The sequence below is a fragment of the Protobothrops mucrosquamatus genome, unplaced genomic scaffold (assembly GCF_001527695.2).
Source record: "Protobothrops mucrosquamatus isolate PMUCROS unplaced genomic scaffold, P.Mucros_1.0 scaffold3581, whole genome shotgun sequence".
NCBI classification, from domain to species: Eukaryota; Metazoa; Chordata; class Lepidosauria; order Squamata; family Viperidae; genus Protobothrops; species Protobothrops mucrosquamatus.
Window position 1 is genome coordinate 60,536 of NW_015389546.1, and position 21,326 is coordinate 81,861.

The following is a 21,326-nucleotide window of genomic DNA, read 5'->3' on the forward strand; positions in this document are numbered from 1 at the left end:
GTTCTGACTGCCAGGAAATTTCTCCTTAGTTCCAGGTTGCTTCTCTTCTTGATTAATTTCCATTTGTTGCTTCTTGTTCTGCCTCTCGTTGCTTTGGAAAATAAATTGACCCCCCTTTATGGCAGCCTCTCAAATGTCGGAAGACTGCTGTCATGAAATGAATGAATTTCATATGAAATAAAGGAAGACTTCCAAGCCTGTTTTAGGTGCAACCTACGCCTGGCTGAGCATTGTGATGCAGCTTTCCCTTTTCGCCCATTTGTTTAGGAAGAAGTGGCTAAGCTCTCCTGTCTCCTAATAAATTCTCCCCCAGGACTAACCCACCCCAAGAGGCTTCTTGTAGCTCTCCCTGGATTGGCTTGTTGCTTGGAAAAGAAGGGATTCTCTCATGATTTCCTCTTGTCCTGTGAGACACGATGGGGGAGCATCTCCTTCTTCCAAAGACTGCAACCTTTAAATCGTGCCTTTCCTCACCTCCCCCCACTTTTGTTGCTGCTCTTTAAGGATTTTTCAGTTCTGAAGTCCTCAGGGCCCCTTCCTTGAGGTCTTAGAATAGATTAGATTAGATTAGGGTAGAATAAGAGTGGGAAGGGACCTTGGAGGTCATCTAGTCCAACCCCCTGCTCAGGCAGGACACCCTATACCAGTGATAGCGAACCTTTTAGAGACCGAGTGCCCAAACTGCAACCCAAAACCCACTTATGCATCGTCGGATGCCGGGTGTGTGTGGCCCATTGGGTGGGCATGGCTGCAGTGGTAACGGCAGACTGGATGGGACTAAAAAGTTCAATCAATCAATTCCAACTTTGCAAGAACTTTTTTTTTCCCTCGAGAAGTTGAAATTGACTGAACCTTTTTTTTTTTTTGCACATGGTGGCGGAGGTCTAAAGCGAAAAGGTTTTATAAAACCCAGCTGAAGGCCTAGGACTGGGGCGACGACGCGCGTGCCCACAGAGAGGGCTCTGATTGCCGCCTCTGGCACCCGTGCCATAGGTTCGCCACCAGTGCCCTATACCATTTCAGACAAACGGTTGTCCAGTCTCTTCTTAAAAACTTCCAGTGTTGAAGCACCCACAACTTCTGAAGGCAGGTTGTTCCACTGATTAATTGTTCTAACTGTCAGGTCCTGGGGAGTGGGAGGGAAGGAAAGCCAATGAGGTCCTAAGTGGCATTAACAGAGGGATAGAATTGAGATCACTTGAAGTGTTAATACCGCTTTACAATGCCTTGGTAAGGCCACACTTGGAATACTGCATCCAGTTTTGGGTGCCACAAGAGTAAAAGATGTTGAGACTCTGGAAAGAATGCAGAGAAGAACAACAAAGATGATTAGGAGACTGGAGGTTAAAACATATAAAGAATGGCTGCAGGAATTGGGTACGTCTAGTTTAATGAAAAGAAGGACATGGGGAGAGATGATAGTGGTGTTCCAATGTTTGAGGGGCTGCCGCAAAGAAGAGGGGACCAACCTATTCTCCAAAGCCCCAGAAGGCAAGACAAGAAAAAAATGGATGGAAACTGAACAAAGAGAGAAAGAAGCAAGCTACAACTAAGGAGAAATTTCCTGACAGTGAGAACAATTAACCAGTGCAACTACTTGCCTCCAGAAGTTGTGGAGGCAATGTGCTCCAACATTAGAAGTTTTTAAGAATAGACTGGACAGCCATTTGTCTGGAATGGTGTATGGCAAACATGTCAAACACAAGGCCCGGGGGCTGGATGTGGCCCGCGAAGTGGTTTCATGTGGCCCATGAAATCATCCTGGAAACAGTGAGGGAACGGCCCCCCGCTGCCTTGGCCCTGGCTGGCCGGGAGCCAATGTACAATTTTGCGGTGGCCATCTATACTGAAACGCATTTAGTCTTAGCTCCACAAGGCATCTGGAAACAGTGAGGAACCAGCCCCTGCTGCGTTGGCCCCGCCCCCTGGGTGCATGCTGGGGAGGTGTCACCCTTTGTGAGGAATGAAGAAATGGACCATGCCTTGGCGCTTGCCCCGGTCCCACCCTCTTCTGCCAGAGACCCTCAGATCTGTCCCACTCCTGCCCAGGCCCCCACAGGCACCCTTGATGTGAACGATGTAGAGCTGGCCATGCCCACCCAGTAGGCCACACCCACTCCATCGACGCCCACCCAGTAGGCCGCACCTACCCTGGCCGCACCCACCCGGCCCCCCAAGGGCAACCGCAAGGCTGATGCAGCCCTCAATGAAATTGAGTTTGACACCCCTGGACTAGATGACCCGGTTCCAGGGAAGGTCGAGAACAATAAGACGTAAGATAAGACTTTGCCCCGTCCCCTACGGACAACGTGAATGGATAACGCTTGAGCAGCTTCCTCTACCGCCACCTCGACGACGGGTCCCGTAACCACTGCCACTCCCAGTGGAACATGAAAAACCACCTCTTGTCCACCCCCATCGCCTACATCGTGGACAAAAACCGCCCCGTGTCCTTCTCACAGACGATCTCCTGGGAGTCGTGTCTGGGGGAGGGGGGGCAAGGAAAAGACGTCAAGGTGGACCTCAGGGAGACATACGCATGCAAAAGAGGGGCACAACTGCCATCCCCAAATGAATGGCTGCCCTCTGGCTTGTTTGCACCCCCTTGTGGACCCCCCTGGAGGACCCCCCCACATCAGACATCTCGGTGCTCCCTCCAGCATTGGCAACCCTCTACTGCACCCCCCCCCGGCCCACTCCTCCATAGCTGGCTGAGGAATTCTGGGAGTTGAAGTCCACAAGTCATAAAAGGGCCAAGTTCGAAGGCCTCTGGTCTAAGGTATCTGAGATACCATCGCACCCCAATGGGATTGGCTCGTCCCACTTGGTCTGGCAGAAGGGGCCCTCCTGCTGACCCCATAGGTCAGGAATTTTGGCTAGCGGGGTCCAGGAGAAGAGCCTCCTCTGCTATGGCCGCCACTCTCTGGAACACCATGCCGCCCAAGGTGAGATCCGCCCCCCCCTTTGGACTTCTGGAAGGTTCTCAAATCCTGCCTCTGCCAACTGGCCTGAGGTCCGGATGTAGGTGTCCCATTCTGGAGACAGCTACTGGCCCTAGGACGGTGATGGCGAACCTTTTAGAGACCGAGTGCCCAAACTGCAACCCCAAACCCACTTATGCATCGTCGTGTGTCGTGTGGGTGTGGCCCATTGGCTGGGTGTGGCCCATTGAATGGGCGTGGCCCATTGAGTGGGCGTGGCTGCCGTGGTAACGGCAGACTGGGTGGGACTAAAAAGTTCAATCAATCAATTCCAACTTTGCGAGATCTTTTTTTTCCCCGCGAGAGGTTGAAATTGACTGATTGATTGAACCTTTTTTTTTTTGCACACGGCGGCGGAGGCCTAAAGCGAAAAGGTTTTATAAAACCCAGCTGAAGGCCTAGGACTGGGGCAACAGCGCGCGTGCCCACAGAGAGGGCTCTGAGTGCCGCCTCTGGCACCCGTGCCATAGGTTCGCCACCACTGCCCTAGGAAGAAGGTCGAACCCCCACCCCATAGTATCCTGGCTTCTTAACTTATTTAATCCCTGTTTATTTAATGTTTAATGTTTAAATGTTTTGTGCCCTCTGTTCTTTTGCTGTTTGCAAGCACTTTCAGAACTTGGTAACTATATGTCATGTGTCTGATTAACGAAACACTTAAAGGGACTTTCAGGCATAATTTTTCCTAAAAGCATTTATTAAGGTTACAGAGACGTCAGTACGGCATGGTGGAAATGCTTAGATCTGGCTTCTTTTCCGTTACACATATACATTCTAAGCATTTTCCCCTCCCTTATTTTGGGGTCATGGTTCACATCTTCCAATTAACTTGGAATATGTGATTTACTTCCGGTTTCTTTTTCCCGGGCTTTCCTTATTCTCCTCCCTTTTTCCCTGTTGCCTGGTTTAACTATAAAAATACCAGACAGTTCTGCATATTGTCAAAGCAAGAATATACAGTATTTGCAGCGTTGACACTATATTTATATATGTGTGTATGTATTTACTTACTTACTTAATTTTATTTATTTATATTTACATTATTTTTACAAATAATTCAAGGTGGCAAACATATTCAAGATGCTTCCTCCTCGTATTTTCTCCTCAACAGCAACCCTGTGAGGTGGGCTGGGCTGAGAGAGGATGAATAGCCTGAAGTTGCCCAGCTGGCTTTCATGCCTACCTAAGGCAGGACGGGGGAATTCTGGGAGTTGAAGTCCACCCATCTTCAAGCTGCTTTCCTGAGGCACAGCTTGTAACGCGAACTCAGGAACTGCATCTTGTTAACCGGGTTTTCTGTACTGATTTATCTTATTTAGAAAAGGAGCTCCATTTCCTTAACAACTAGGGGAGGCTCACCAAAAATACTATAAAAGCGGTCATAATCGTAAACGTTTTGTTAAAGTAAGGCTATATAACACGTTAAAGACTAGAACAGAAAACTTTAAAGCTCCAGATCAGGGAAGCACCCTGAAAAACATTCAGGAAAACCTTCCTCAGCTGTACGGATGGTCCTCAACTTACAACAGTTCACTTAGCGACCGTTCAAAGTCACAACGGTACTGGGAAAAGCGACTTATGACAATTTCTCACACTTACGACCGTTGCAGCTTCCCCAGGGGTCACGTGACCGAAATCCGGATACTTGGCAACTGACTCATTATTTATGACGGTCACAGTGTCCTGGGGTCATGTGATCCCTTTTTGCGACCTTATGAGAAGCAATGGGGAAGCCAGATTCACTTAACAACTGGGTTACTAAGTGAATCACTGCAGGTCGTAAGGTCGTAAACTGGAGCAAAATTCACTAAACAAATGTCCCACTTAGCAACATAAATTTTGGGCTCAGTTGTGGTTGTAAGTCAAGGACTACCTATAAATCTGTGGTTACAACCATTTTGCACGTCTGAGGTTCTGGACCTCCAACTGACTGGAAGTGCGCAAACTGGATTTGCCCCCCCCCCGGCCCAGACCCCCAAGGTCTGGCTTCCTAGGATGCATCTAAGTATTGAGGATGGACTTTGGGGTACCAACAACATGGACTTTATAGCATTGTTGTACTTGCTAACTAACATAGTGATTTTGTATTTCAATTTGACTTATTTTTCTCTCTTTTTAAAGGATGTTAATGGTTTATCCAGCCATTGCCGAGGGGAATGTAGAATGGATGGGTTGATAAGTTCTAACATTCTTAAACTGAAAAGTTAAAAATTGGTTTTGTTCCCCAGGTCAGGATAGGAGGAGACTGGGGTTTGTTTTAATAAGATGTCTGGAGTGTGTCTTCTGAGGAGAGAAAGCTTGTTAGAGCTAATTGGTACCTGGTTTGTCTCTCCAAACAACCGTGTGATTCTCCCCGCCCTTAACATCTTAAATTTTATGCCCCTGCTTTTGTCAGACTTTATTTAAACCAGAGGTAGTCAACCTTGGCTCTTTTATGACTCGTGGACTTCAACTCCCAGAATTCCTGAGCCAGCTGTGCTGGCTCAGGAATTCTGGGAGTTGAAGTCCACGAGTCATAAAAGAGCCAAGGTTGACTATCCCTGATTTAAACAAATGCGCGTGTTGCTACATGTAATATGTTTGACTCCATGTAACTGATTTCCTACGCAAAGGTAAAGCTAGTTTTGATCTGTCCAATCAATGTTATCCTTTTAGTTCCCCTTTGATGTCTTAATTATAAAAGAGAATGAAAGCCGAGGATCTGTCTGAATGAGAGGAATCCTTTTTCATCAGAATGTTCTGAATAAATGGTAATAAAATGATTTTCCTGTCTCATTGGAAAATACTTGTCCCAAGGCACGAGCCTAGAAACCGCATTTTGGCCCTCAGTATGAAATGAGCCCCCTTGGCAGGACCAGGTTTGTCCCCTCCCCCCACCCCCTTCCCCGGTCTGGGGTTCAAGGCTCAAGGCCCAGATGGCTGGAAAGGAGACCAGACCAAGCCCCAAAGGATTTGCACCAGGAACTTCTCTCCTTGTTCCCACCGGATGCTGGTTTGTGATCTTGGCTTACTCTCCGAAGCCCGACTTACATGACGGTGATGTTGAAGGTGTCGGGAATGTAGGTTGGGCTGGGCAGGTGCCAGCTGCAGTAGAAGCCGATGGGATAGTTGTTGGACCGGCACATCAAACTGGGCTCCCGGGGCGGTGCTGTGTGGGGGAGAGAGAGAGAGACAGAGAGACAGAGAGAATGAGAGAGAGAGAGAGAGAGAGAGAGAGAGAGAAAGAGAATGAGAGACAGAGAGAGAAAGAGAGAAAAAGAGAAAAAATGAGAGAAAGAGAAAAAAGAGAATGAGAATGAGAGAGAAAATGAGAGAATGAGAGAGAGAATGAAAGAATGAGAGAAAGAATGAGAGAGAGAAAGAGAATGAGAAAGACAGAGAAAGAGAATGAGAGACAGAAAGAGAGAAAATGAGAGAAAGAAGAGAATGAGAGAGAATGAGAGAGAGAAAATGAGAGAATGAGAAAGAAAAAAGAATGAGAGAGAGAATGAGAGAGAAAGAATGAGAGAATGAGAGACAGAGAGAAAGAATGAGAGAGAGAGAACGAGAGACAGAGAAAGAGAATGAGAGAGAGAGAAAAAGAGAAAATGAGAGAGAGAATGAGAGAGAGAAAATGAGAGAATGAGAAAGAAAAGAGAATGAGAGAGAATGAGAGAGAATGAGAGACAGAATGAGAGACAGAGAATGAGAGAGAGAGAAAAAGAGAAAATGAGAGAAAGAAGAGAATGAGAGAGAGAAAATGAGGGAATGAGAAAGGAAAAGAGAATGAGAGAGAAAGAGAGAGAGAGAGAGAGAGAGAGAGAGAGAGAGAGAGAGAGAGAGAGAGAGAGAGAGAGAGGTCAAATTTCCACGCTCTGCTGGCTGCAACTGAGAATATTTTCATTTCCTTCCAAGAAGCAATACAACTGACCGTCTACTGCTTGCCTTGTGATTGGGGTTGGGGTGGCTGATAGAAGAGAATGTTTGGGTTGAAGTGTAACAGCCACCATGTAGGATAGACAGGTGGAAGACTAGCAGAACATATCCATTTTTATTTATTATTAAATCTATGTTCTGCCTATCGCGTTTCTATGTGACTCTTACAGCATAAAAAAACATTAAAATCATCAAATATAAATACACACCCGATGAAAGCACAATACAAGGAGAATAAGTATTTCATGGTATCTGTGAACACCAACTAGCGGTCCAAAGACTTCTTCGTTGCACAGGAGAAGGACCGACTCAACCATAGTTTCAAGTGGGAAACTGTGAGCATCCGAGATAAAGCTAAATCTAAATTCCTAGGGAATTTCTGGAAGCCTGGCATTTCCAGGCAACCCAGCCATCAATAGACACAAAGAAATAAATAGAGATTAGACACCGTTCAAAAGAGACAATAAAAAAAGCTAAGAAGCAAACAAAAGGATCAGAATATATCCTGTCTGGCAGCCAAAACCCAGATAAGCAGGGATTAAGACCAGACAAACAATCAAGCAGAAAACAATAACTCAATCAAGGAACTACCAGCTCAGACAAACAATCAAACAATAAACAACAGCTTAATCAAGGAACCACCAAGAAGAAAACAACACTCTCACCGACACTGACAGGGCAAGGCACTATAACTAAATAGAAAGCTCACTTCTAGCACTGATGATGTTCCCTAGTCAGGCAATGAAACGTCTGCAAGAAAACAGCCAAGCTCAGAGAGCACCAAGGACCACACAATCATTCTCATCCTCATCTTCCTTCTCCTTGTTTCCTCCTCCTCTTCTCTCCTCCTTTCTAGCACTGATGATGTTCCCTAGTTGGGTCATGAAACATCTGCAAGAAAACAGCCAAGCTCAGAGAGTACCAAGGACCCCACAATCCTTCTTGTCCTCCTCCTCCTCCTCCTTCTCTCCATAAACCCCACTCCCTTCTAGCACTGATGATATTCCCTAGTCAGGTAATGAAACATCTACAAGAAAACTGCCAAGCTCAGAGAGCACCAAGGACTCCACCTGGGGCTCAGTTAAGGTGGCCGAGTCTTCCACAGTGTGGGAAGTCAGACCCCCAGAGAAGGAAATATTAAAAGGGCAGAAAAATATATTTCCTAAAAAGATATTAAAGAGACAGAAAAGCATGCCCAGTTTTTCTTAATAGCCCCAAGCCTGCCTCCCCTAAGCAGAAGCCAGCTCTGTACAAATGCAGATGTAAATCATCAGGAAAGTTGGAACTAGAAGCTTAGGAAGACAAAGACACCTAAAATCTGCATACCCCACCCAAACTCTAAGAGTCATTAGCCCCAGCACCAGGGAAGCAGGATATGACCTTTGGGACATAATAGGATTAACTCACAGATGCCAAAGGAAATACAAAGCCTCAAACAGGAACAGGAAATACAAAGCCTCAAACAGGAACAGGAAATAACCTCCAAACAAAAGGCTCCAGAGGGTATAAAAACCTACTCCCCACATGTGCTCAGCCCTTTTTCTCTCCTTTTTTTCTGCCAGGACCATCTTTCTGTCTGGCTCTCCTCTCCAATAAACTGCAACCTTCTTTCTAAAGCAGTCGCCATGTTGTTTATCCCCGACTTGGACTGAACCACGGTGAAGACTTTTCTTCCAACAAGAGAGAAGAGCAGAAGATGCTATTCCCCCCTGCCAAAGATGAGGGCTTCTTTTGTGGGGGGAGGGTCCTACATTAAGTTATTCCACATAGCAATTCTTAATCTAAGTTGCAAGCCACAGCATACTCTGCTCACACAGTCATCCACCTGATGGCTTCACATGACCCCCACTAGTTAGGAGAATGAATGCTTTCCTACCACAGGCTGAACCACAAACCATCTCCAATAATTACAAGCCTAGATCAAGAGGTCAAGTGTGCATCATGCAGTCCTTCTCACGCCTGGCTACAGCAAGGGGGGGCAGTGCCCTCATTGAGACCCAGGTTTTGTCCTTTCAGGTCAAGCTCAATTGTGCTCATAAGTCACAGAACACAGAATAATGGAGTTGGAAGGTACCTTGGAGGTCTTCTAGTCCAACCTCCTGCTTGAGCAGGAGACCCGGCCTATACCATTTCAGAGAAGTGATTGTCCAGTCTTTTTTTGAAAGTCTCCAGTGTTGGGGCACCCACAACTTCTGAAGGCAAGCTGTTCCATTGGTTGATTGCTCTCACTCTTAGGAAGTTTCTCCTTAACTCCAGGTTGCTTCTCTCCCTGATTAGTTTCCATCTGTTGTTTCTCGTCTTGCCGTTTGGTGCTTTGGAAAGTAGTTTGACTCCTCCTTGTCTTTGTATGAGCCCCTCAAACATTGGAAGACTGCTATCATCTCACCGGCTCAAGGTTGACTCTGCGTTCCATCCTTTTGAGGTCGGTCAAATGAGGACCCAGATTGTTGGGGGCAAGAAGCTGACTCTGTAAACTGCTTAGAGGGGGCTGTAAAGCACTGTGAAGCGGTATATAAGTCTAAGTGCTATTGCTATTGCTATCATGTCTCCCCTAGTCAAATATTGGAAGATGCTAACATGTCACCCCAGGTCCTCCTCTCCGTAAAACTAGACATACCCAGTTCCTGCAACCGTTCTACCTATGTTTCAGCCTCCTGCCTCCTAGGCATCTTTGTTGCTCTTCTCTGCACTTTTTCCAGAGTCTGAATTTCTTTTTTGTAATGTGCTGACCAAAGCTGGATGCAGTATCCCAAATGTGGCCTTACTAAGGCTTGGTAAAGCGGTACCAGAACTTCACGTGATCTTGATGCTATCCCTCTGTTAATGCAGCCTAGGACTGCATTGGCTTTTTTGGGCTGCTGCTGCACACGGCTGGCTCATGTTTAAGTGATCGTCCACTAGGACTCCAAATTGAGGACTACCTTCGTGGCAGAGAAGAGCAACAAAGATGATTAGGGGACTGGAGGCTAAAACATATAAGGAACGGTTGCTGGAATTGGGTATGTCTAGTTTAACGAGGAGAAGGACGAGGGGGGACATGATAGCAGTGTTCCAATATCTCAGGGGCTGCCACAAAGAAGAGGGAGTCAAGCTATTCTCCAAGGCGCCTGAAGGCAGGACAAGAAGCAACGGATGGAAACTGATCAAGGAGAGAAGCAACTTAGAACTAAGGAGAAACTTCCTGACAGTTAGAACAATTAACCAATGGAACAACTTGCCTCCAGAAGCGGTGAATGCTCCAACACTGGAAGTTTTTAAGAAGAGACTGGACAGCCATTTGTCTGAAATGGTGTAGGGTTCCTGCCTGAGCAGGGGGTTGGACTCGATGACCTCCAAGGTCCCTTCCAACTTTATTATTATTATTATTATNGTGCAATGATGCTCTGGCCAGGAAGCACCGAGAGCCTCAATTTAGTCCTAATGTCATTCTCTGTCACCCTTCCAGTCCCCTTCAATTAGATTTATAAATCGTCTCTCTCCTATCTTTCCTTCCTTGTAAAATACCTTAATTTCTCCTCCGTATTAAATTTGGCTTTATGCAAACAGAAGCCGCCGGGGCAGCAGACAGCTCGGTCTCTGCATGAATGTAACCCTGACATTTGGCCAAGTGGATAATAACAAACGGTGTTTAATTTTTAGCGCCCTTCCTGGGTTATTCATCCATCGTGACACGGAGACAGGAATCCCTGCAAGCAAGCTTGTTCAATTTCCAAGCCATTAACGATTCCATTAATCGTCTGTCAATTCTACGGTCCAATCTATGCAATTAGTAGACTAATATTAAGGGGGTGATCATCATTTCTGTTTATCTAACTGACATTGGCCAATCTTTGCACGGAAGAGAAAAATGTCACTTTGCTCCAGCCCTCAAACCAGACAGAGTCTCTGATCTGGCAAATCCTGCCTGTGTCAAGGCAATATTTAAAAAATGGAATATTAGAGTTGGAAGGAACCTTGGAGGTCTTCATCTAGTCCAACCCCTGGCTCAAGCAGGAGACCCTATATCAGGGATGTCAAACTGCCAGCCCGTGGGCCGGACGCGTCATGAGGAAACTGCGCCCATCCCATTGCTGGCAATGGGGAAAAAGCTCCAATACATTGCGTGACGTTACGTGATGTTGCGAGTTTGACATGTCTGTCCTATATCATTTTAGACAAATGATTGTCCAACGTCTGGAGGCTGGTTGTTCCACTGGTGAATTGTTCTCACTGCCAGGAAATTTCTCCTTAATTCCAGGTTGCTTCTCTTCTTGATTAGCTTCCATCCGTTGCTTCTTGTCCTGCCTTCTGGTGCTTTGGAGAACAGCTTGACTCCCTCTTCTTTGTGGCAGCCCCTGAGATATTGGAACACTGGTATCATGTCACCCCTCGTCCTCCTCTTCATTAAACTAGACATACCTAGTTCCTACAACTATTCTTCATAGGTTTTAGCCTCCTGCCCGCTAATCGTTCTCGTTGCTCTTCTTTGCACTTTTTCCAGAGTCTCAACATCATTTTTATATTGTGGTGAGCAGAACTGGATGCGGTATTCCAAGTGTGGTCTTACTAGGGCTTTGTAAGGTGGCATAGCAGAGCTGGCTTTGTAAAGCAGGAAAGCGTAGCTGGCTGGGGGATTCTGGGAGTTGAAGTCCACCCATCTTAAAATGGCCAAGATTGAGGAACAAGCAACCTAGAACTAAGGAGAAATCGCCTAAGGGTGAGAACAATTAATCAGTGGACTGGCTTCCCTCCAGAAGGTGTGGATGCTCCAACACTGGGAGTTTTCAAGTATTGCTTAGACAGCCCTAGGTCAAGAATGGCATAGGGCAGTGATGGCGAACTTTTTAGAGACCGAGTGCCCAAACTGCAACCCAAAACCCACTTATTTATCGCCGGGTGCCAGGTGGGCGTGGCCCACTGGGTGGACGTGGCTGTGGTGGTCATGGCAGATTAGGTGGGTGTGGCCAAGGTGGGTGTGATCATCTCAATGTTGCTTGTGGGAAGGGACACCTATAAGGGCCAGGCAGGGTTGGGGGGAGATCCAGGGGGTCTCTGCCAGGTGGGGCGATGGGCAGGAGGCTCGTCCTGCGGGGTGAGGTGAGGCAAGGCGAGGCAGGGCGGGGGTGCCATTGTCACAGGGCAAGGTGAGGCAGGGGCCGGGGTGGCTGCTGCCTAACACCATCGCCCCCTGCACAAAGAGGCCAGTGACGCATGGGTGCTGGGATACATCCGGCCATGTGGGACCTCGGCAAGTTAGCGGGCAGCTGGTTGAAGAGGGACGGTTGCCGTCTCCAGGGCATGGCGCGGGTGCCCACAGAGAGGGCTCTGAGTGCCGCCTCTGGCACGCGTGCCATAGGTTCACCACCACTGGCATAGGGTCTCCTGCTCAAGCAAGGGTTGGACTAGAAGACCTCCAAGGTCTCCTCCAACTCTATTCTACTATCTTCTAAGTTGGCCTCCAGCAGACCAGCTCAGCATTTCTCTGAGCATGCCCTCCCCCTTCCTCTCATCCTGTCTCCCCCTCCCTCCCTCCCGGCTTCCCTGGCCAATTAAGAGCTTTGCATTAGAAAGGGAAGATCAAATGGCAAAGCCCAATCAATAGAGGAAGGGAGGGGGTGGGGGTTAATGCTGCTTTTGGAGGCAGGCCAGATTTCAGGGGTGGGGGGGGTGGAGAACAAGGCAGGAGGGGGAAAGAGTAGCTGGCAAAGATGGAGAAAGGGGTTTCCGGGCGGCTGCCTTTTAAGCCAGGATTGCCAGGAGCTTCCTTACCCAATGGGCTGTGGAAGGGTCCGTCTGAACGCTGACCCTGGGAACAGGGAGCCACGTGCATTATTGAGACCAAATTTCCAGGTAGTCCTTGATTTACAGCCACAACTGTGCTCCAAATTTTCACTTTTAAGCCAGGCCCTTATTAAGTGGGAGGAAGGTGGGCGATTAAGAATTATGAAATATGAATAAGTAAATAAAAGGCGAACTTTGCTCCATTTTACGAGCTTTTGGGCCACAGGTCACTGCAGTCGTTAAGCGAATGATCAAGTGGCCGTTAAGTGGATCTGGCTTCCCTCACTGACTTTGCGTGTCGGACGCCGGCGGGGAAGGTTACAAATGATGATCGCACGACCTCGGGACACAGCAAACCGTTATAAGTACAAGTCAGTTGCTCAGCCTCTGGGTTTTGATGATGTGGCCACAGGGATGCTGTGACGGTCGTGAAAAATGTTCATCGGTCACTGCTGCTGTTAACTTTGAACGGTCACTAAAGGAACTGCTGTAAGTCAAGGACCACCTGTGTTTGCATCTCTCTGGATTCCTGAGTCTGCTGAAGGCCTCTTGAACAGAGCTCATTCCCAGTTGCAATGTATGGCTGTGAAAGCTGGACCATAAGAAAGGCCGAGCGCCAAAGAATGAAGGCCTTTGAACTATGGTGCTGGAGAAGATTCCTGTGAGTCCCCTGGACTGCAAGGCGATCAAACCGGTCAGTCCTGGAGGAGATCAACCCTGACTGCTCTTTAGAAGGCCAGATCCTGAAGTTGAAACTCAAGTACTTTGGCCACCTAATGAGAAGGAAGGACTCACTGGAGAAGAGCCTAATGCTGGGAAAGATGGAGGGCAAGAGAAGGGGACGACAGAGAATGAGGTGGCTGGATGGAGTCCCTGAAGCAGTAGGCGTGAGTTTAAATGGACTCCAAAAGATGGTAGAGGACAGGAAGGCCTGGAGGAACGTTGTCCATGGGGTCGCGATGGGTTGGACACGACTTCGCAACAAACAACAACAGGCATTTAGGGGAGGGAGCTCTCAGCTTGCTCTTTGGCTGGACAGGGTTGCAAAAAGCCTTGGTAGCTCCTGGCTGCCCACCCACTGATGGGTACAGGAGCTGGCAGGAGTAGAGCAACTGTGCCCAAGAGACAAAAGATGGGTCGTCTTGAACCACCTGTGCATCGGTACCCACCTAGGAAGCCGAAAGGGGTCTTCCCGGGGGTCTCTTTCAGGGAGAGGGGCAACTTCTCTTCAAGCTATTACCCTAAACCCCCAGCCCTGTGGCAGGCCGGGGACTAGTCTTCACACCATATCCTGAACCTATTTTAAATGGTTACTTTTAAAAAATGTTTTCGTGTGAGTTGTTTGCCAAGCAGAGTTATATATTTAACATGCAGAGCTAGTATATACTGTACATTTCCTAATTCAATAAATCCTAGATTTCATTTTATTTTTCCTTTTGGCAGTTTGCAGAGTGTGCCAACTCAGTTTTTTTCTCAATTCGTCGCTCATTCGCTGTTTTGTGCACACCCAGAAAAATGGATTAATTTAGCGAGCAGATTTAAATGTGTTGTGTGAACACGGACGGCCCTCCTTATTCCTCAAAACACCAGGAATTGGAACCAGATCCTTTCCATGGCTGATCCATTAAATATGCACCCCACCATCTCCCCCCAACTCAAATGGCCCCAGCTGGACTTCATTTTAGGAGTAGCCAAAGATGGTGCCTTTCCAATTGCTTTATGGAGAACAGGTGGCTGGACAGGGTGCAGCTCCATACGGCGCCTGGTAACTGTTTAGCGTCGCATTGATCCTAGATTTATTTTTATAATGTTTATGTGGGTTTTATGGCTTTTATGCTCTGTGTTACGTACTGTACCGGTGGTTGGGAAATGCCCAGATTCCATGGTTAGGGTTTTATGAAACAGATGCATCCGTCCATGCGTATTCAGAAAGAAGGCGAGGGGAAAAAAAATATTTTGCAAAAACCCCAAAATTTTTGCTTTTCACTTTCAAACTCTTTTTATTTGCAAGTCCAAAGGGCACCACAATACAGGAAGTCCTTGACTTACAACAGTTCATTTACTGACCGTTCTAAGTTACAACGGCACTGAAAAAAGTGACCCAGGACTGTTTTTCACACTTATGACCGTTCCAGCATCCCTGTGGTCACGTGATTTACATTCGGATGCTTTACAACTGACTCATATTTATGACGGTTGCAGTGTCTTGGGTTCATGTGATCTTCTTTTGCGACCATCTGACAAACCAAGACAATGAGGAAGCCAGATTCACTTAACAACTAACTTAGGAACTGCCGTGATTCACTTAACGACAGTGGCAAGGAAAGTCATAAAATGAGGCAAAAGTCGCTTAGCAACAAAAATTTGGGCTCTATTGTGGTCATAAGTTGAGGACTACCTGTACTTAGCATCTATGAATGTTGGTTTTTCAAAGCCCTAGTTCTAGTTTCCAATTTTAAGCAGCAGCTTGCCCTGAAATATATATATATGCCCCAAATCAACTTTAGAACCAGCCTCAAAACAGAAGGGTTTTTTTTTTTTTGCCATTTATATATTTTTAAAAGGTCTCCTTTTAAAAAAGTCCACTGATGACTCCTTGACAGGCTGCAAAGCAATTGTGCCTTTTGGCTTTCTAGTGCAGGGGTCTTCAAACTTGGCCCTTTTATGATGTGTGGACTTCAACTCCCAGAATTCCTCAGCCAGCAGGTTCAGGCAGGAAACCCTATACCAGGGGTCTTCAAACTTGGCCCTTTTATGATGTGTGGACTTCAACTCCCAGAATTCCTCAGCCAGCAGGCTCAGGCAGGAAACCCTATACCAGGGGTCTTCAAACTTGGCCCTTTTATGACTTGTGGACTTCAACTCCCAACAACCTGCCTCCAGAAGCGGTGAATGCTCCAACACTGGAAGTTTTTTAGAAGAGACTGGACAGCCATTTGTCCGAAATGGTGTAGGGTTTCCTGCCTGAGCAGGGGGTTGGACTAGATGACCTTCAAGGTCCCTTCCAACTTTACTACTACTACTACTACTACTACTACTACTACTACTACTACTACTACTATTATTATTATTATTATTATTATTATTATTATTATTATTATTATTATTATTGGAGTTGAAGTCCACAAGTCATAAAAGGGCCAAGTTTGAAGACCCCTGCTCTAGTGAAAGCGAATATGGCCAGATGGATGTATGTGGTCTCGAATCCAAATGGGGCTCAGACCTCAGCATCACCTCCAAGGGCAGCTGCTGAGACCTGGTGCCCTATCTCCCTCTTGTTTAGGAGAAATACGTGAACAAAAATCCGGTTTGATCTAAAACCAGCGACATCTTTATTGAGTTAATTATTTGCTTATTTACAGCAAATAATTACTGACTTACAGCAGTTTGTTTAGTGACCGTTCAAAGTTACAACGGGCTTGAAAAAAGTGATGTATGACCGTTCTCCACACTTACGACCGTTGCAGCATCCCTGTGGTCACATGATCAGCATCCAGACGCTTGGCAACTGACTCGTATTTACGATGGTTGCACTTGAGTTACGACTGTAATGGAATCTGTCCACTACAGTCTTACACCGTGACAATCATAAAATGGAACGGACCTGATTTTGCTATCTTTTGTTGTTAAGCAAACGTTGCGGTTTAAAGCAGGTCATAAAACAAATACTGTGGCATTAAGTGAATCCACTGTTTGCTGTGGGGTGGTTTTGCCAAAAACGTGAGTTAAATGCTGGGTTTTTTTGGGGGGGGGGCAAAATCATCATGCAATCACGCAACCCTGCAAATGGTTGTAAATACAAAGGCACCTCAACTATCAGAACCTCAAATTCAGATTGTGAATACCTTCAAAGTGGGTCTGTTATAACTTTGAGCATTCGCTAAACAACCAGGCATAAGTTGAGAACAGTCATAAGTTAAGAAGTGCCTTTTAAAAATGTTTAAATGGATTGCAATGCCTTAAAGCTGTGTTTGATCAACCTTGGGAGTTTGAAGGTGGGTGGACTTCAACTCCCAGAATCCCCCAGCCAGCTATGTGTGGACTTCAGAATTCCACAGAATTCCCCAGCCAGCTATGTATGGACTTCAGAATTCCCCAGAATTCCCCAGCCAGCTATGTGTGGACTTCAGAATTCCCCAGAATTCCCCAGCCAGCTATGTATGGACTTCAGAATTCCCCAGAATTCCCCAGCCAGCTATGTGTGGACTTCAGAATTCCCCAGCCAGCTATGTGTGGACTTCAACTCCCAGAATTCCCCAACCAGCTATGCTGAGGAAGAGGAAGCTGTGTAGCGCTCCTCATTTACGTATTTATTTCAGAAACGCTGAACGCCATCTCTCTTCAAAATAAACACTTATTGAGTGGCTAACAAACTAATAAAACAACTCACTCATAAACGCACAGATTTAAAAAAGAGATCAATACAATACAAAGGGAAATGTAAACATTGGAAGGATTTTGCTGTGGATGTCTGAAAGGGTAGGAGAGGGGGTGTCTTTGCCGTGTGCCCCAAAGAGAGGAGATTTGGGGAGCAGGTTCAACCAGAGGGGTCCCCAACAGAGGAGACTCTCATTCAAGGGACACCTACATCAAGCCATTCCTTGCACAGAGTAGGAAACATTTATAGTTTTGCAGAGCATAAAGCACGTGCAAACTCCCATTAGTAATGATTCCATTAGCATGAGCTTCAAGAAAAGTCTCCACAGAATGGAAAGAATAGATTAAATCTGTAGATATGTGTGCCTTTTTTAGCTAGTCATTACCAATATCTTTCTAAACAAACAAACAAACAAAATACCCACAAAAAGCTTCCATCTCCATCACCCTCTCTATCACCATCCCCATCTCCATCCCCATCATCCCCATCTCCATCACCATCTCCATTACCATTTCCCTCAGCATCTCCATCGCTGTTACCATCTCCATCCCCATCTCCATTTCACCATCTCCATCACCATCTCCGTCACCAACACCTTCTCTATCACCATCTCCATAATAATCTCATTACCATCTCCATCTCCATCACCATCACCATCTCTATCACCTTCTCCATCACCTTCACCAGCTCCATCACCATCAGCTTCTCCATTACCGTCAGCTTCTCCATCACCATCTCCATCTCCATCACCATTTCCATCATCATCTCCCTCTCCATCACCTTCTCCATCAACATCATCTCTATCACTGTCACCTTCTCCATCACCATCTCCATCTCCATCACCATTTCCATCAACATCTCCATCACCATTTCCATCAGCACCACCATCTTCATCAACACCTCCATCACTATCTCATCACCATTTCCATCACTCTCAGTTCTGAGCTTTTCTCTCTCTCTTTTTAAATAATTTTATCGAAGTTTTAATAAACTTTATAAACTGATACAAACTAAACCAGAAGAAGAAAAAAATAAAATTTCAGAAGGTACAGCAAAAGAAGTAGAAAACAGAAATAAAAAGGCAACAAAGACAATAATAAAGAAGTGGGTTCCAACCTTCAACACATCAAGCACAAGTTAATATAATAAGTTTTCATCTTTTTTTAAAGTTACAAAGCAAAAAAAAAATACTCTTCTCCTCATAGCCTAATCTTTACCTCTGTGCAATGCAGAATTATCATCTTTTCAATCCCGGTTCAGCAAAAAAAGTCTATTAGGAGTTACCAGAAATATATATATATATAAAAAAATTATCCCTGGTCAAATAGGTCAACTTTATATTCCTTCTTTTTGTTCTGCACACTTGACCTTTAAATCATTCCAAAGGCATTGCAAAATTTGATCTCCCGCTCTTCTTTGGCATTCAAAAAGAGTCTTCAACATTTTCACCAGCCTACATTGTAAATCCCATGGAGAGGCATTAGCCAGGATTTCTCATCATAGCTGTTCCATGTCCAGATTCTTTTCTTGATTTGTCTCTTGTATTCCCACTTCACTAATTTCAGTTTTGTTGTCTTCTGTGCCTTCACACTCTGTAAGGTCTATGTCAGGTAAAAGGTATTTTTTAAACTCCCCCCCTCATCTTCTAAGAGTTTATCCATTGCAATCTAAGAGCCATAGAGTCTCATGGGCTTTTCTACTAGAGACAATGTTTGTCTGGTGAAAAAAATAGCAAGAAGAAGGAATAAAAATGCCCAAACAGCTCTGATGGGCTGTCCAGGCCTTGCAGGAAAGCTGTAGGGCAGTGGTGGTGAACCTATGGCACGCGTGCCAGAGGCGGCACTCAGAGCCCTCTCTGTGGGCACGCACGCCATGCCCCGGAGATGGCAACTGTCCCTCTTCAACCAGCCACCTGCTAACTCGCCAAGGTTCCACGTGGCCAGATGCATCCCAGCATGGCTGGTTTCCCTCCCCCCCCCCGGTCCCATCCCTCCTGGCCTCACATGCTCTCCTTTTCCTGGCACGACCCACTGCATCGCCTCCTCAGCTGTCGGCTATCCGTCCAGCTCAGAGGTGGCTTCTCTGAACTGCTGGCGGTGGGCTGTACAGCCCCAGAGTGTGCTGATCGAGGGGCCGGCAGGCTGTGGCTGCTGACGGACACTGTCGGTCCCCATGCGCTCTCTGGCCTCTGTGTGTGGGGGCCGATGGTGTCAGGCAGCAGCTGCCTTGGCCCCTGCCTCGCCTTGCCCTGCAACAAGGACACCCCTGCCCTGCCTCGCCTTGCCTTGCCTCACCCTGCAGGACGAACCTCCTGCCCACCACCCCATCTGCCAGAGACCCCCTGGATCTCCCCCAACCCTGCCCGGCCCCCACAGGCATCCCTTCCCACGAGCAACATCGAGGTGACCATGCCCACCTTGGCCACACCCACCCAGTCTGCCATGACCACCACAGCCACGCCCACCCAGTGGGCCACGCCCACCTGGTACCCGGCGATAAATAAGTGGGTTTTGTGTTGCAGTTTGGTCACTCAGTCTCTAAAAGGTTCGCCATCACTGCTGTAGGGGAACTGTAGGGGTCCTTAGTGCTCTCTGAACTGGGTGGCTTTCTTGCAGACATTTCATAACCCAAGTAGGCAACATCATCAGTGCTAGAAGGGGGTGGGGTTTGTCTTTATTTATATACAACGGCTTGCCCTGCCAATGTTGGTGGCAACGTTCCTGGTGGTTCCTTGGTTAGGCTGTTGTTTATAGTTAATTGTTTGTCTGAGTTGATAGTTCCTTGATTGGGAGCTGATTAATTTCTATAGGAAGTGACATCATGGGGTTGGAGCTTCAGCTACAGATAATCTGATGTATAGTCACATCTGAATCCAAAATTTCTGTTCCTAAGCAAGACACACAATGCTGGGACGCTCCCAGCCATCCCTCCTTGCAGTCCTCTGTCACCTGGGATTCAGAGCCTGGCTGGGTTTGAGAGGGCAGCGAGGTGGGATTCTGGGAGTCCTCTGGGGGCACCCCCAGTCTTCAGCCTCCTTTCCTCCTTCCTTCGTGGTTTCACCACCACCTCTTGGTCCTCTGTTGTGGCCAAGCACTTCCTGGCCCACCTCTTGGCCTGCAGGTGGCTGGCAATGACTGGAAGACACCAAAGGGGAGTGGGAAGCAAGCTCCCTTCCTTTGCAAAGGGTCAGAGCAGCCCTTGAGCAACACAACCCCTCCCCTGGCTGGGCTCTTTAGTCTCAAGGACACAGTTGTCACATATGGGCACTTTTTGAAAGGCTGAAAGAGCCGGACATGCTTCAAGGACTGGCAAACCGCCAGTGACTCCGTGGCCCGGGCATAGAAGCAGCAGCAGCAAAGAATTACCAAGGACTAGAGGGAGTGTGGCATAGCTGTGGGCCCCTTGCTAGCAATGCAATACAAATACAAAAGTGGGGTGGGGGGTTATTTATTTACTTACATCCCGCCTTTATTACTTATACCAGGGGTCTCCAAACTTGGCCACTTTAAGACTTGTGGACTTCAACTCCCAGAATTCCTCCGTCAGCCATACTGGCTGGGGAATTCTGGGAGTTGAAGTCCACAAGTCTTAAAGTTGCCCAGTTTGGGGACCCCTGACTTACGCAAATAACACAAGGTGGCGAACATATCCCACACACCTTCCTCCTCCCGTTTTCCCCACAACATCAACCCTGTGAGGTGGGCTAGGCTGAGAGAAGGGGACTGCACCGAGGTCTAGTTCTAGTCCCACCTTAGGCATGAAAGTCAGCTGGGTGATTTTGGGCCAATCACCAGGAGATGGTGAGTTCTAGTCCCGCCTTAGGCATGAAAGCCAATTGGAAGACTTTGGGCGAATCACCAGGAGACGGTGAGTTCTAGTCCCGCCTTAGGCATGAAAACTGGCTATCTGGTCACCCACCGTCTCCAACAAGTGACCAGATAGCTGAGGAAATGGGTGACAGAGATTGAGGATTCACCCCAGAGCTTTGCGAGAGGCACTTATGGGGACAGGCATCCAAACAGCTCCTGCCCCATCTCTTTTTCTCTCCCACTCTTCTTTTCAGAAAAAACCTTTCAGAAGCTCCTTCTCTACGTTCTGGTGATGTTCTGCAACCAGGACTGCCGTGCACGAGGCTCTCGTCCTGCTCACCGTTGACTTGATCTTAACAGGGTTAAATGAATGAATATCAAAACTGAGATGCTTCTGCCTTGACCGCATAGCCATTAATGCAAAGGAGGCCCTGTTGGGCACCATATGGGCAATTTGCGTCACGGATTAGGTAGGAGAGGCAT

At 47.1% G+C, this 21,326-nt stretch overlaps 1 protein-coding gene across 1 annotated transcript in view; it reads right to left on the bottom strand.

Annotated features, from left to right (window-relative positions):
* The window catches only part of CNTFR (ciliary neurotrophic factor receptor), a gene marked incomplete at its 5' end in the record, with an annotated part of 105,607 nt that overhangs the window by 24,273 nt on the left and 60,008 nt on the right, over positions 1-21,326 (bottom strand). Inside the window, 2 exons of the mRNA XM_015827259.1 lie at positions 2,427-2,483; positions 6,012-6,129. Coding sequence (XP_015682745.1) covers positions 2,427-2,483; positions 6,012-6,129 — 175 coding nt within the window. The remainder of the gene's footprint in view (positions 1-2,426; positions 2,484-6,011; positions 6,130-21,326) is intronic.